The 15,194-nt window shown below is 41.9% G+C and overlaps 1 protein-coding gene across 2 annotated transcripts in view; it reads left to right on the top strand.

The window, feature by feature from the left end:
- The window catches only part of FAM107A (family with sequence similarity 107 member A), a 116,791-nt gene that overhangs the window by 43,336 nt on the left and 58,261 nt on the right, over positions 1 to 15,194 (top strand). The window contains exon 1 of one of the 2 annotated variants that reach the window (XM_060239415.1): positions 10,066 to 10,396. The exons of the other annotated variant lie outside the window; for it this stretch is intronic. Coding sequence (XP_060095398.1) covers positions 10,330 to 10,396 — 67 coding nt within the window. The 5' untranslated portion in view covers positions 10,066 to 10,329. Of the gene's footprint in view, positions 1 to 10,065; positions 10,397 to 15,194 lie in introns of those variants that run through there. 2 annotated transcript variants of the gene reach the window in all.

Raw genomic sequence — 15,194 nt, 5'->3', positions numbered from 1 at the left:
TTACTGTGACATGAACAAAACCTGGAAAACTAATAGGTAGGCAGCCAGTATAGCAGATTCAAGGGAATGTATTCTGTTCTCACTGCTCTTCTTTCATAGGAAGGGTGGCAGCTCCAGTTATGGGAATGAAGGGTGCTTGCCTGAAAGCATCATTCTTTGAACATCCTGTGCTCATTCACATTGCAGCTACACATGATCCATAGGTGAGAATTAACAGAAAACCTGGGGAAAGACCCTTATTTAAACATGTCTCACTTCCTTCCAGCAACACAGTGTTTTTGCAGAAGCTATTCAAGTCTCTCTTTTGCAGTTTTCTTTTTTTTTTTTTTGAGAAGAATTTTACTTTTATTTAAGATAAGAAAAACATTACATTGACAAAAGAAAAAGAAAAATATACACAAAAAAGCAACATATAACACATAACTTAGTCAATAACTAAGCCACAAACAAAATACATACATCCTCCTCCCTTAATCAAACAACCACAACAGATACCCAACCAAACACACTGGGAGGCGGAGAGGTTTCAACAAAAAAATAAAAAATATTCAGTTATAATTTCACAATTATTTCAATCATATTTTGTATAAAAATTCAATATCAGAATCTCAACTTTTAAACTAAACAAAAACGTTCTCGTTAATCAATAATTGTATCATATTTCAATATAATTACTCCATATCAAATCCTTTACTTTTAATCCATTTATACACAGGGTCCCAACCCTCCTGACACTTCTGGACATTTCCGTTTCTTAATCTTGTAGACATTAAGTCGGCCTCTGCAATTTCTAATAATTTATTTATAAACTCATCTCTGTTCGGGGTTTTGTCACCTTTCCAATACTTGGCATATAATATTCTGGCTGTTGTAATGATGTACATTAACAATTTCAGCTTTGCTATGGGAAGTTCCTGCCTACAGATGTTTAGGAGATATAGTTCCGGCACATGAATAACTTGTGTTTCCAAGATTTTTTGAGTCCAAATGCTAATTTGCGTCCAATATTTTCTAGCTGACTTGCATTGCCACCATATATGAAATAAAGATCCTTTAACTTCTCGACATTTCCAACACTTATTGGAATATGTAGGATAGATTTTAGCCAATCTGTCAGGTGTAAGATACCACCTATATACCATTTTGTATAAGTTTTCTTTAAGATCTGCTGGTCTTATCAGCTTTGAATTCTGTTTCCATAATTTCTCCCCTTCCTCTAGATCTATGTTATAGCCGAAATCTTTAAGCCAACGAATCCATGCTTCCTTCACTGCTTCATCACTCATCTTAATTTGGAGCAACCAATCATACACCTTAGAAATTATCTTCCGCTTAGATTCTAAAATTAGATCTAACTCAATTTGTGTGTTCACAAAGCCTTTTTCTTTATCTGCTCGGAATCTTGATCTCAATTGGCATTGGAGCCACCAATTTAGCTTAACAATCTCTTCTTCAATCAATTCATTTTTATCGTTCAACAAGTATGCGTAGTCCTGCGGGCTATCCCAGTTGTACAAATTAGGATGAGTCAAGGCTTCAATCGGAGATATCCACTTGGGAGTGTAAGAATACTGTAGCTTAATATCACTCCAAATCTTGTACAAAGATCTTCTTATTTCATGTCTAAGAAAACGACCCGTTTTCGTAGGGGCATGATACCACATATAGTTGTGCCAGCCTTCTCCCAGGCCAGCCCCTTCAATAATCAATAGTCTCTTATTATCTAGCTTACACCAATCTCTCAACCATGCCATACCACATGCTTTATAGTATAAGTTCCAATCTGGGAGGGCTAGGCCACCTCTTAATTTACTGTCCTGTAAAACTTTCAATTTTATTCTGGCCTTCTTGCCCTGCCAGATAAAAGTCTTAGTCATGGTATTAAGTTGTTGGAAAAATGTTTTGGGTATCGTGATTGGTATTGTCTGAAACAAAAACAAGATTCTCGGGAGAATGTTCATCTTAATTGTGGCAATCCTGCCCAAAAGTGAGATCTGAAGGTCTTTCCATTTAGTTAGGTCATGACGAATTAATTTCAATATTTTTTCATAATTGTCTCTATATAAAGTCTTTAAGTCATTTGTGAGGTAAATTCCCAAATACTTAATTTTTTTCTCATGTTTAAAACCTGACAATTCCTCTAATAGTTGGATCTGGTCTTCCGCCATGTTTTTAGATAAGATTTTAGTCTTGGCAACGTTCAATTTGAAGCCGGAAACTTCACCAAATTCTCTTATTTTTTGCTTCAAGAGGACTATCGAAGAGACAGGTTGTTCCAGAATAAATACTAAATCGTCGGCAAATGCCAAAGTCTTCAACTCTATGTTATTTATTCTCGTGCCTTGGATTTGGGTATCCTCTCTAATCTTCTTAATCAACGGTTCCAACGTCAAAATAAAGAGTAAAGGAGAAAGAGGACAACCCTGTCTTGTACCTTGTTCAATTTCTATTGAATCAGTCATTACTCCATTAAAACTTACTTTTGCTGTTTGCTTTGAGTACACCGCTTCGACCATTCTAATGTACTTTTCACCACAACCAATTGCAGCCAATATGGCTTTAATAAAATTCCAATTAACATTGTCAAAGGCCTTTTCTGCATCTACCAAAATTGCAGCGAATTCTTTATCCGGATGTTCCTTGTAGTATTCAATTACATTCAGCAAGAGTCTCACATTCTGGTTCATTAACCTTCCTGGGACAAAACCAGTTTGATCTTCGTGGATCAGGCTCGGGATTACTTTCTTCAATCTATTTGCGAGTATCGCTGCAAAGATCTTATAGTCACTATTCAGGAGTGAAATTGGCCTATAATTTTTAACTTCTGCTGAGTCAGTACCTTCTTTATGAATGAGCGTGATTAAAGCTTCTTTCCAGGAATCCGGAATCACACCTGTATTGTAAGCTTCTTCAATAACTCTCTTAAAGGGTAACAATAATAAATCTTCAAATGCTCTGAAAAATTCAATCGGTAATCCGTCCGGGCCTGGAGTCTTGTTACTTTTTTGAGTTTTAATTACATCAACAATTTCTTGTAGTGAAATAGGATTCTCCAAACTTGCTTGTTGCTCCCGAGTTAATTGTTTAACTTCCACTCCCTTTATATAATCTTCTTGATTTAATTGTTCAATTTTCTGTTTTTTATAAAGATTCCTATAAAAATTTTGAATGACAATTTGCATTTGAGAGTTTTGAAATAGCTCCTCGTTAGTTTCACTTTTCAACATTTTAATAATCTTTTTCTCCTTTTCCTTCCTCAATCTATATGCCAACCATCTACTCACTTTATTTGCATTTTCAAAATGGTTTTGTCTTGTCCATTTTAATTTTTTCTCAATTTCTTCTGCTAATAAAGTATTGATCTTATGTTGAATGAAGCTGATTTTTGCCTTCACCTCCTTTGGGTTCCTCGCTTTCTGTTGTTGCTCGAAATACTTCAATTTTGTTATAAGATCATTGTACGTTTTCTTTCGTTCTCTTTTCCTCCTCGCTGTGTATCTGATAGCAACGCCTCTGAAAAAAGCTTTAAAAGCATCCCAAATAACAGGAATCTTAGTATCTTTTTCCACATTAATCTTAAAAAATTCTTGAATTTCTTTTTTAGCAGTTTCTAAAAATTGTGTTTCTCTTAAAATTTGCAAGTTTAAAGACCATCGAGGGTTTCTTGATTGCTCCTCCAATGTCAACAAGATTGGACTGTGGTCTGCATAAGACTGTGGAAGAATATCTGCTTGACTCACCGAAAGGATCATACTCAAGGATACCCACGACATATCAATTCTTGACCAAGATTTATGTGCATGAGAGTAAAAAGTAAAATCAATAGTAGTCGGATTTTTTGTTCTCCAAGCATCTACCAAAATGAGTTCTTCAGCCATTTGCAAGAAAGAATTAGGTACTGTATTGCGATTTTTCTTTCTCTTTTGGGGGTCATCATATTTTTTATCCATTTTTATGTCGAATATTGCATTGTAATCCCCAACAATACAATACCTATCTGAGTTGAATTCACTAAGTTTGAGATACAGTGTTTGGTAGAATTTTTCTTGGTTTTCATTGGGGGCATAGATGTTTCCTAATATTGTTTTAAGTCCATTCAATTCCACTTCTACGATAATAATTCTTCCCTGATCATCCGAGTATAAACAACTCGACTTAATATGTTGAGAGACATAAATCGCAACTCCCTTCTTCTTTTTAGATGGATCACATGACGAATATAAGGTTCCCAATTTCTTGTTTTCCAAATACTTCCGGTTATCTTGTCTGATATGAGTTTCTTGCAGACAAATAATTTGAGCATCTGATTTTCTCAGCTGTTGGAAAGTCTTCTTCCTTTTGCCAGGTTCATTTAAGCCGTTTATGTTCAAAGAAAGTATTTTGGTGCCCAGCTTTAAATTCATTTTGGAAGATCCATACTATCAGATATATTAGCTAGGTCCTTCCTGCTCTGAAGTCTAGTCTTAATCTTTTCATGTTTCTTTTTGGGAGTCGCCCCCTCCGGAGATTTCTTGGCACCTTCTATCTCCTGTTCTTCTCCTGAGTCAGATCCATTACGCTTCACGTGTTCATCCCAGAATTCTTCCATCTTTGCCTCAGTGGTAATGTTAAATCTTTTAGCTTGGAACGTGAAGAAAAGGCCTTGTGGAATCAGCCATCTGAATTGAATTTCATGTTTGATTAGCCAGGTAGACAATTTCTTAAATTTAAATCTCCGCTGTCTCACACTCCAGGGTATTTCTTTCAAAATTTTGATCTTGGTTCCTTTCCAGTTAATTTCACATTCTCTAGCTTTCCGAAGAATCCTCTCCGTAGTTTCTGGACGTACAAACTTTACTTGCACCTCCCTAGGGAGTTTGTGTTTCCTTGTATAAGTTGAAGACACTCTTTTAGCCCAGAAAATGTCTTTTGGACCATCCTCCAATAATTCTTCATCATCGACCATTAAAGTGTCCATGATTTTGTGAATTAAATCCTCCTCCTTCTCTTCAGGTAAATTTTGGAAACGCAAGATCGTTGCAGCTTTCTCCATTTCTAGTCTCATCACACGATCTTCTAGCTCCAAGATTTCTGTTTGATTTTCCCTGACTAACTTGCTTGTCTGTCTATCACGATCCTCCATTCTGTCTACCTTGGCAGTTAATCCATGAACCTGCTGAGTGTTGGCCAATAACTGCTTTTGAAATTCTGCCAATTGGTCGTTAGTTTTCTTAACCTGGCACATCAAATCTGTTTTCAAACCATCTAATGCTTCTTGGTTCTGTTTAAAACCCGCTGTGACAATGCTTTGTAATTTCTCCAAAGCATCCTGATTAGCCGGTGCTGGACCTGCTTTGGCTCCCCCCGCCGGGGGGGTACCTTGCAGAAATTTTTTGATCTTTGTTTCTGTCATGGTAAAAGTATGTCGTTAATTCAAAGACTGGGCCTCCCCAAGGTTACTCAAAGTTATAAGTATATCTCTACAAAAATACTACTAACAGTGCTAAGTCCAGTCAAAGTTCAATAACAATCCATACCCCAATAATTCTTAAATTCAACCAGCAATTCAGAATTTCAGGTGTCCCACCACCAAACAGCAAGAGAGAAGGGTGCAAATCATTAAACAGTAAGGAGACCCAAAACAGGGGAAGAAATTGGATCAATCAGGCAATTTAACAAAACATTAAGTTCACTCAACTTGTTCAACTAATGATATAACATTAATCCATTCATTAAAAACAAAACTCCCCAATTGCCTCCCCAAATCACAGTCTTATCTTGACAGCTCTTTCTTCCTTCCTCTCTCTTCTCTCTTCCCTTCCTTCTTCTCTCTTCCCTTCTCTGTTATGTCCTTTTTGGCACTGTCCCCAGTCCTAGTGACTTGGTACTCTAGAGTCCTAGAAGCAAACTTACAATAATATGACCATGAAGTTTTAGTCTTGGAAGATCCAGCCAAAAATTAGTGATAAAATAATCCAACGAAGACAGGCACACAGACCAGAAAGAGTCTCCAAAGTGACTTAGAATAAAGTTGTAATCCAAATGTCTCTTAAAAAATGTGGACCCAAACACCCATAACACCCATAATCTTCAGTAGAGCGCAGCCGCAGTGGTAGCTGCTAAGAACTGCAGCTCTACCCTTTAATCAGACAGAAGATATCTCTGAAACACGTAGCCACAAGAACAAGGCTGTTCCTTCCCACAGGCAAAAATGTATAGCTTTAAAGAGAAACCATTCTTCAACAGCGCTTGCCAAAAGGAGGGAAACGAAGAGCACAAAGTAAAGTCAAGGTGGGGGGGGATTTATATCTTCCACCCCGCTTACAGAAAAACTTTCCAAGCCCCGGCCGGCTCCAGCACTTCCAAGACTTCCGCTCCACGCCCGCTTCAGCTCGAGTCGGCCATTACGTCTCGCCTTCTTTCTCTCCTGTCACACCCCCCACCGAGTCTGGCGAGTAAAGATCCCACAGGCTCGCCTCTTCCCCTCCGGTTACTTCTTCCCCCCTCAAATATAAACTTTAGTTACGCTCGCTCACCGCGCCACTCAGCTGATCAGCCGCTGGAGGCTTCATCAAACGCCGCGTGTCGGACTATCGCTCGCTCTCCGCCACTCGCCGCCCCTCGCTTGCAGGCGCCTCCGCACCCCCACTGTCTGAGAACGGACCGCTCACCGGCGGGCTTCCTCCTTCCTTCTTCCTCAAGAGCTTGCGAGGGGCTTAAAAGATGCAAGGCATGAAGACCCAGAAATGAGAAGGCCACCTTTCTGGGTAAGCTAATGGGAGTTACGCTTCCTCTCCGGTCTCCCTTTTTTCCGGCGGCACAGCTCGGCACAACAGTGTTGGATGGGAATCGGCCAAAAGAGGAAACTGGTACTGGGAGAGGAACCTCCGTCCCTCCCTCACATCCAGCAGCCCCCCAGGCTTCGGAGCGTCTCCGACAGCTCCGTAAGGGGTGTCTCCAAGTAGGAGACCCCCTCGATCTCCCCCCAAACAGAACTCCCTCCCCGAGCACCGAGAAGGAGTCCGCTTCACTCCGCCATCTTGCCGGACTCTTTTGCAGTTTTCTATGGGAAATAGCTGAATGCTGAGGCTGAGGCTGGACTGAGCAGCTGAACTGGTATTTAAGATTAGAGCAAAGCACATCTCAGACTGGGGTTAATATATGAAGGGGCTAATGGCTGGCAGCCCAAAGCCGCATAAAGGAAAAGTGTAGAAAATAAGTCTCTCTCTCTCTCGGCTTGACTTCGCGGACGAAGATTTAAGAAGGGTGCAGTAGTCCACGTCTGCTGGCTCGCTGGTGGCTGACAAGACCAATGCGGGACAGGCAGATCCAGCCACAGTGGTTGCAGGGAAAAGTCTGATTTGGGGTTGGTGCTGTAGCAGTGCGATTCTTCCTCAATCTCCTTTTGTCCTCAAGACCAGCTATGCGTGCGTTCTCAAAGGAAGAGACAGCCTGGTGGATGGTGTGCCTCCATGCTTTGCGATCTGAGGCTAGGTCAGACCGCTGGTGATGGTTGATGCGACAGGTACATTCTGCACAAAGCCACTGACATCACAGTTCGGTGTCATCTGGCAACCCTCTATAGTTTTGAGTGTATTAAAATCACAGAAGCGCATAGTACTATTGTTCCTTTTGTTGACAGCATGCGGAATTGTTGCTGATTTCCTAATTTCTATTGCTTCAATGTTCTGAAAGTTCTGGAATGAACAGGAATAAAACAATTGCCTGCTCCAGCCTGTGCCCATAGCAAGCAAAGCTCCTTCCTGCCAGTTCTCCAGCAGGATTGGACCTTGGTCACCCTCCTCCAACCCTGTGAGAGAGAAGACATTAATGGGCAAGCACCATCCTGCTTGGTACCCAAGAAAACTCATTCAGATCTCTTCTATTCTCTTAATACCAACTTGGAGGAAGTTTCAGAGGGAAGCCATGTTGGTTAGGTTTCAGTACCACTAGCTTTGAGTCCAGGAGACCAACAAGATTTTCAGGGCATCACTACTCAGTGCCACTGGGGAAAGGGCTACAGGCAGTGGTGAGTATGGCCAGAGAGAGCTCAAATGCGGGCAGGGGAAGAATACACAGGTGAGAGGCATGCAGTGGTAGTGGGAGGGAATGAGGGCATGTTTGTGGGGCTGGTGGTGGTAGGTAGAAGAGATGAGATGAACTCTGAGAACACCCTGCCCATGGCCTCTCAAAACCTGGAACCGCCCCGCCAGCACTCATATGTAGGGTTGCCAGGTTTTAACTGACTCCCAGCAGGGGAAAGTTTCTCTATGATGCCACAGAGTTTTTACCCAAATTGCTAGAGTGCCCTCACATGACATGCCCTGTATGATGATGTCACTTCCAGATGATGTCATCTAGTCAGGCACAGTGAGTGTGACAGAGCTTTTGGGGGGTGGGGATCCACCCATTGGTCAACTCCATGCCGGTGGGTTGGGAGCCCAAAACTGGGGGAAAACCCACCCCAGCTGGAGGCAGGGAACCCTACCCATAATCCCAGCAGGTCCAATATCCTTGCCAGACAGTCCAATTATTCAGTCAGCAGATTCAGGTGGGTAGCCAGGTTGTTCTGAAGCAGTGTAGAAAATAAGTCTCTCTCTCTCTCTTCAGGTTGTTCTGAAGTTTGAACCCAGTGGTGCCTTTGAGACCAACAAAGTTTAATTCTGGGTATAAGGCTTTCATGTGCAGGCACACTGATAGTTGATGAAGAGTGCATGCCCATGAAAGTTTATACCCATAATTAAACTTTGTTGGTCTTATAGGCACCACTGGGCTCAAACTTTGTTCTTTTCAATAGGCAGTTAGTTTTGATCCTATGTATGGGCACTAAACTTCCTCCCATTCCACTAATGGATGGTCTTAAGGTTGCAAGCTTCCAGGTGGCAACTGGCAATCTTCCGCTATCACAATGGATCTCCAGACAATCAAGATAATTTCTCCTGGAGAAAATGGCTGCTTTGGAGGGTGATCTCTATGACATTATATCCTGCTGAGGTTTCTCCTCTCCTTGAAACCTGCCCTCCCCAGGCTCCACCCCCAAAATCTCCAGATATTTCCCAAAGCAGGGCTGACAGCCCTAGGTGATGAGGAGGAGGATGATGATGAAGAAGATGATATTGGATTTATATCCCTCACTTCACTCTGAATCTCAGAGTCTCAGAGAGGCTCACAATATTTTTTATCTTCCTCCCCCATAACAAATACCCTGTGAGGTAGGTGGGGCTGAGAGCTTTCCCACAAGCTGCCCTTTCAAAGACAACTCTGTGAGATCTACAGCTGACCCAAGGCCATCCCAGCAGCTGCAAGTGGAGCAGTGGGGAATCAAACCCGGTTCTCCCAGATAAGAGTCCATGCACTTAACCACTACACCAAACTGGCTCTACAGCCCAGTTACCAGCTTAGCCCATTCTGAAACGCTTAATGATTGGGCCTTTCTCCTCAGCAGGGCTTTTTTGGTAGAAAAAACCCAGCAGGAACTCCTTTGCATATCAGGCCACACCCCCTGACATCACCACTGTTTCACACAGGGCTTTTGGGTAGAAAAAGCCCAGCAGGGATTCATTTACATATTAAGCCACAACCCCTGACACCAAGCCAGCAGGAACTGCGTTCCTCTGTGTTCCTGCTCAAAAAAAAGCCCTGCTCCTTAGTAAGAAGCACATCTGTACCAGAAGCATTCTTTGACTGCCTCAACCAGGGCATTAACTGCGATGATGTCTGTGCTGATTTGGGGCTGGCTGTTTCTAAGCGTAGGAGTAGCGCTGCAAATGTTCCTGTCTAAATTGCCATTCCAGCAGCTCCTTGTCTCATAGGCAGCGGCTGGTTTTCACAACTCATTCTTTCGCACCACTCTACCCACGTGCTAATACAGACACACACACACACACACACACACAAAATTCTTCCTTTAAAAAAATGAATACAAAACATTCTTCCTTTGTAGAAAAGGCAAAATTGCACTTTTTTCTCCCTCTGGTTGACAGCATGGACAAGAAACCTAGTGCAGAGGAATTTCAAAGGCCCCCTTCTTAAGGTGTAGGCTGGCGCCCTTGCACAGTAATGTAATATTACAGGATCCGCAAGGGGAATGGTTTTGTTAGAGCAGACCGTGACTGTCAGCAGGGGAGGGCAGCAGCTATACAGCTACTCAAGGGTCATGTGACTTGCTTATTCTCCTTGCTTCTGAAAAGATCTTGCAGAAGTGAAAGAGCTTTAGCTGTAAACTGCCAAAAAGTCATGCACACTTAGAAACATGCAGAGGTAACTGAAGGAGAGGGGGAGAGAGGCTGAAGTCAGCCTGAGCAATCCGAGGAAGCTGACAAGGACCCAAAGGGCTTCTCGACACAGAGGATGGAAGAGCAGGTGAGAGTCCCACCTGAGGCCACTGGACTGTACAGAGCAATGCTAGTCAAATCAGGTAAGCACAAAAGTGAAGGTGTTTTCTGAGAAGCATGAGAAGTCTGATGGATTCTGGGTTTTCAGATGGACTACAGGAATTGAGAAAATCATGATGCCTTTGACTTTCCCTTTGGGATTTCACAGCCCCCTTGTTTCCTCCCCACCCCCTGTGATATGTATTTGCTTTGGTGGCATTTGTTAATTTTTTCCCCTTAAATTATTCACCCTGGAAGTTTTCCCAGTTTAGTGATTAATGCCATCCTGGGTCTCCAGGTGGCCAAACTTGAAATGTGTATGGCTAGTTTTGAAAGAGATTTCCCATTGGATAGACCACTGATAGCCAAAACACACAGGTGAACTTTGTATGGCATTTCGAACAGCACTGTCAGTTGGGGCTGGAGTGGGGGGAGAGGGGTCCGGTTTTCAAGAGGCGTGTAGGTAGTACTGAGATTAGTAATTAACTAAGGATATACAACTTTAAAGATTGCAGCTGTCAAGTCAATAATTGATTAGTGGGTTGCTACTCTGACTGTAACAAAAAGAAAACATGTTCTGCTAATCCTTTATGGCACATAATGTTTCTTATAATTATTGAATTAGCAATAGAGAATTATGTATGGTTGAGATGAGGGAGCTCCACAATTCAGTGCTGATTTTTTTGGTGAGGGTTCCCCCTCCCCCCCCCCCTTTCAGTTACTAAAACATGTTGTTGGCTGCCGGTGTGTGTTTTGGGAGAACAGAAAGTATTTGACATTTTCAGGAAGGAATTTCAAGTGATTCACTGTGTTAATAGAGGGAGAGACAGATATGGAACTTGTCAAGCTTATTTGATTGCAGCCTTTTTTAAAAAAAAAAATTCTGCTGCTGCATTCAGAGTTTACTGTAGGATACTGGGTTGCGTGTGTATGGCCTAAGGGTGGGTGCAGTATACATAATCGGTCTTGTTTCTCTCTGTGTGGCAAGGAGTGCCAAACAGATGGATGCACATGGAATGGAACTGAATGCCTCTTTACTTTGAGATCTTCTAAGGAGAAAGTATGATGACCCAGGATGAAGTCAGCCAGTTTCCAGATGCCAGGCTGTATTATGAATACAGGTGAATTGGGCTTGGTTAATTATTTAATGTGAATGGCACAAAGGGGTCTCCTCAGCTTTTGTTCCTGAGACCTACATTGTCCTGGGTAAGTCTAAGTGATAGGAGAGCAAAAGTTGCCCAGTCTAGAGCTATGCTGCGCTGTTCTCTGTGCTGGTGACAGGAATATCCCTGCTGGGCAAAGCCCCATAAATTGCTGAATCAGAAGTGCCATATGATTAAAGGAACTGTAACAGATAACATTCAGCTTAAATAGTGATACTGTGCAAGAAATGTGGAGATAAAATTACCTAGCTAGACAATTAAAGTATTGGGATAATTACTGAGGGTGATCACAGGCTGTGTGTGGTGCTTAAACTAATACTTGTGCACTGGAGAAACCCAGATGAGCTTGGGACCAGGGCTGGATTGCCCACTAGGTGAATTAGGTGATCATCTAGGGTGCCAAAGGTCCAGGGTTACAGAATTGGATCATGTGCCCCTCCCGCCCCTCCGTGCCTCTCAGAGTTTCCAAGAGGGGCCAGCAGTGGGGCTTTTTTCCAGCTTTCTCCCCCCCCACATGTACACACACCTCTCAGAGTCTCCAAGGTGCATGGGGTGCAGGAAAAAGATCTCCCCACCCCACCAGTGCCTCCCAGAGTCTCCAAGAGGTGCAGGCTGATGGGCCCATAGGATAGAATGGAGAAATTGGGCTACCGCAGCAGTGCTACCCCAGAGAAGGGGTTTAAAACCCCGCCTCTAACATCCAGCCCTGATTGGGATTTTTCTCTTACAATGCAATCCTAAACAAAATCATGCCATTCTAAACCCAATTATTTCAGTGGATTAAGAAGAGTGAAATTGTAAATTTCATATTAGTCAAAACTTTTTTAAAAAACAGGTTTCTGATCCTCAAGCTTCTAGTCCTTACAATCACACCAAAAAGAGTGGAAAATTTGCACAATGGGGGAAGCTCAGAAAATATAGGACAGGTATTGATTAGGTGTCACCAGGCTTATATCCCTCCACCATAGCAACTTTTTCCTAGTGGACATTATTTCCAGTCTCTGCACATTTTCAATCCCCACTGTCATATCATTTTTTTCCAACCTCTTGGTTGCCCAAGAAAGCACACAACTGTAAAAGAATGCAAATGTTCATTGTTTGCTAATTTTATTATGAACACAAATTCGGAATTATTATATGGCAGAATCTGGTGGTGGTGAAAGTGCCATCAAGTTGCAGCCAAGTTGTGATGACCTTGTAGGGTTTTCAAGGCAAGAGATGAACAGAGGTGGCTTCCAATGCTTAGCAACAGTGGACTTCCAATGCTTAGCAACAGTGGACTTCCTTGGTGTTCTCCCACCCCGCACTTAATTTCAGCCTTGCTTAATTTCTGAGATTTGATGAGACCAGGCCAGCCTAGGCTATCCAGGTCAGGGTAGGTCAGAATAACTATGTTCATAACGCTGAAAGATTGTAAACTCAATTTGTTGGCTCTTTCTGCTGAAATTGTCTGTAGCATGCAATGGTTGCCCATACATATCCCTACATCGCCCCAAGATTTAGTAACTTCTCTCTATCTTTCCTTCATCTCCTCATAGAGACTCACTGACTCCTATCTCTTGCCTTCCAAAATGCTCAGTTAGAGAAATCCTCTCAGAAACTCCCAGAGGACTCGTACATACACAGAAATTATATGTAGCATAATTTTTAACCAACCACAGTGACTGTGTCCCATGTGGCAAGTCATTCATTCTACCCTCTCTATGCAGATCCCACAATCCCCAACACAGTACCACTCAAGTGTTTTGTTTTGTTTTCTTCTTAAGGTGGTTGTTGATGTTTTTAACTTCTGGGGTGATATGCAGAAATTGCCTTCCATCTGTTTGGTAATTTTGCATAAGTATGGAGACATGGTTAAAATATCAGAGTATGACTGAGGAAACCAGAGCTCAGATTGCCATTCTGTTTATATGTTGACCTTGACCCATTTACTACTGTAAGCCTACTCTACCTCACAGGCTTCATGTGAAGATAAATTGGGGGGAACCATTTACACTGCCCTGAGCCAAGCCCCTAGCTACAGGGGCATTTGGGGGCAATGCCTTTGGAAAAACATGTTCTGCCCTTTTCCGAATTCCTCATTTTAATTTTTTTTAAGAGTCTCTAGGTGTTTTTGTCATAGAGATATAAAAGAAAATATAAATTGCCTGGGAAGAAATTGGGAAAAGGAAGTTGTAAGACAATTGGAAAAGACTCAGTTAACTCCTCAGTGACCAAATTTATACTCACCTGCTCTGTCTCATCCAACTGAGCACATGAGTCTTTTGCTTTTTTCTTTTTCCTGTTTGTATCACTCCTCTTTGTCTGCAGTGATACAAGTGAGCACACTGGACAGGAAGTTGGAATGAGCTTCACACTATTTGGAGGTTGCTTTTTTGGTTTGCAGTAAGAAAAAGAGTAGGTAGGGCTAGGACAGGGGGCAGAAACAAAAAAAAAGAATGCCTAATTTTAATAAGCTTTGCATCTGTTTTCAATAATTAATTGCAACCCAACTTGCTGCCACTTGTCTGTGTGAAAAAATGTGGGCCTCTGGAGGCTTCCGGAGTTGGAGCATGATGAGCTGACCTGTTTCTCTTAAAAGGAGCAGACCGAGATCTTTATTTGGGCATAAAAGGCACCTTAATGCCTGCTGCCTACATTTTCTAGCAGACAGACATGCATAGCAATTCGAGGGGACTTACTTTGGCTGACGAGAGATCCCAGGAGGGGTTTTTTTTCAACTTTGAAGGATCCCCAATGAGTTTGCATTCCATTGTCTACAAAGCATCTCCGGAGTCATTGATTTGACATAAACTCATCAAGGTTCCAGCTTTCTATGGACTATAATAACATCTGAAGACAGAGTGGACGGTGTAATTAATCATAAACGTCGTTAAGGTAAAAGATCTTTATCTTTCACTTTGGAACCAGATTAAGACTCTTAAAAAAAAGTTTTAAGATCCAGAACTATTGGCTACAGTTTGAAATTAAAGAGAAGTGGAAGGGGGTGAAAATGGAGTTTTTGGAATTAAGGGAAAGCAGTAAAATACAGAAAAATATCTGCTGTTGAAAATTCCTGTGGCTTCTGAAAAAAAAACCCAGCCATAACAAAACTGCAATCTCCTGTTACAAAGCAGGAAGTGACGTGTGTTTCCAACATCGTGAGATTTACAACCAGTGAGAACAGGACTTCATTGCCAGAGAGTCAGGAAGTAATTGCTGAGAGAAAGAGGAACTTCCAAACATCTGGGTATTTTCTTGACCCAGAAATCATAGAGAACCATTGGAGGCCATTATAGAAAGGTCAAAGTTTTTTATATAAAATAAACTGGAATTGGACTGTAATAATACTTAAAACTAACATAAATCGTCCCCAAAAGGTGAAACAATCTGGACTGTGTGTTTGGAAATGAATAATAAGCCCTAGGGGGAAAAGGAAAAGTTTTTAAAAAGAGAGGCTTGAAAACATTGCAGCTGCCATTTTGGAAATTTAAAAACTTTAAAAATTAATTTTTCAAGCCAGGAACTCTGAGGATGGCGATTTTGGGCTTGTTGGAAAGGGCATGCTCCAATCTATCAAATGCAACCATCAGATTGTGGATTGGTGAGTTCAACCTGAGACCCATTATTTGCAATGGGCAGTCAGTAATGTCTGATCAGAAGCTGGGATTAAGAGTTACGCGGTCAAGAGCCACCTCAC

The sequence above is a fragment of the Heteronotia binoei genome, chromosome 5 (assembly GCF_032191835.1).
Source record: "Heteronotia binoei isolate CCM8104 ecotype False Entrance Well chromosome 5, APGP_CSIRO_Hbin_v1, whole genome shotgun sequence".
NCBI lineage: Eukaryota > Metazoa > Chordata > Lepidosauria > Squamata > Gekkonidae > Heteronotia > Heteronotia binoei.
This window is presented reverse-complemented; position numbering and strand designations above follow the sequence as displayed.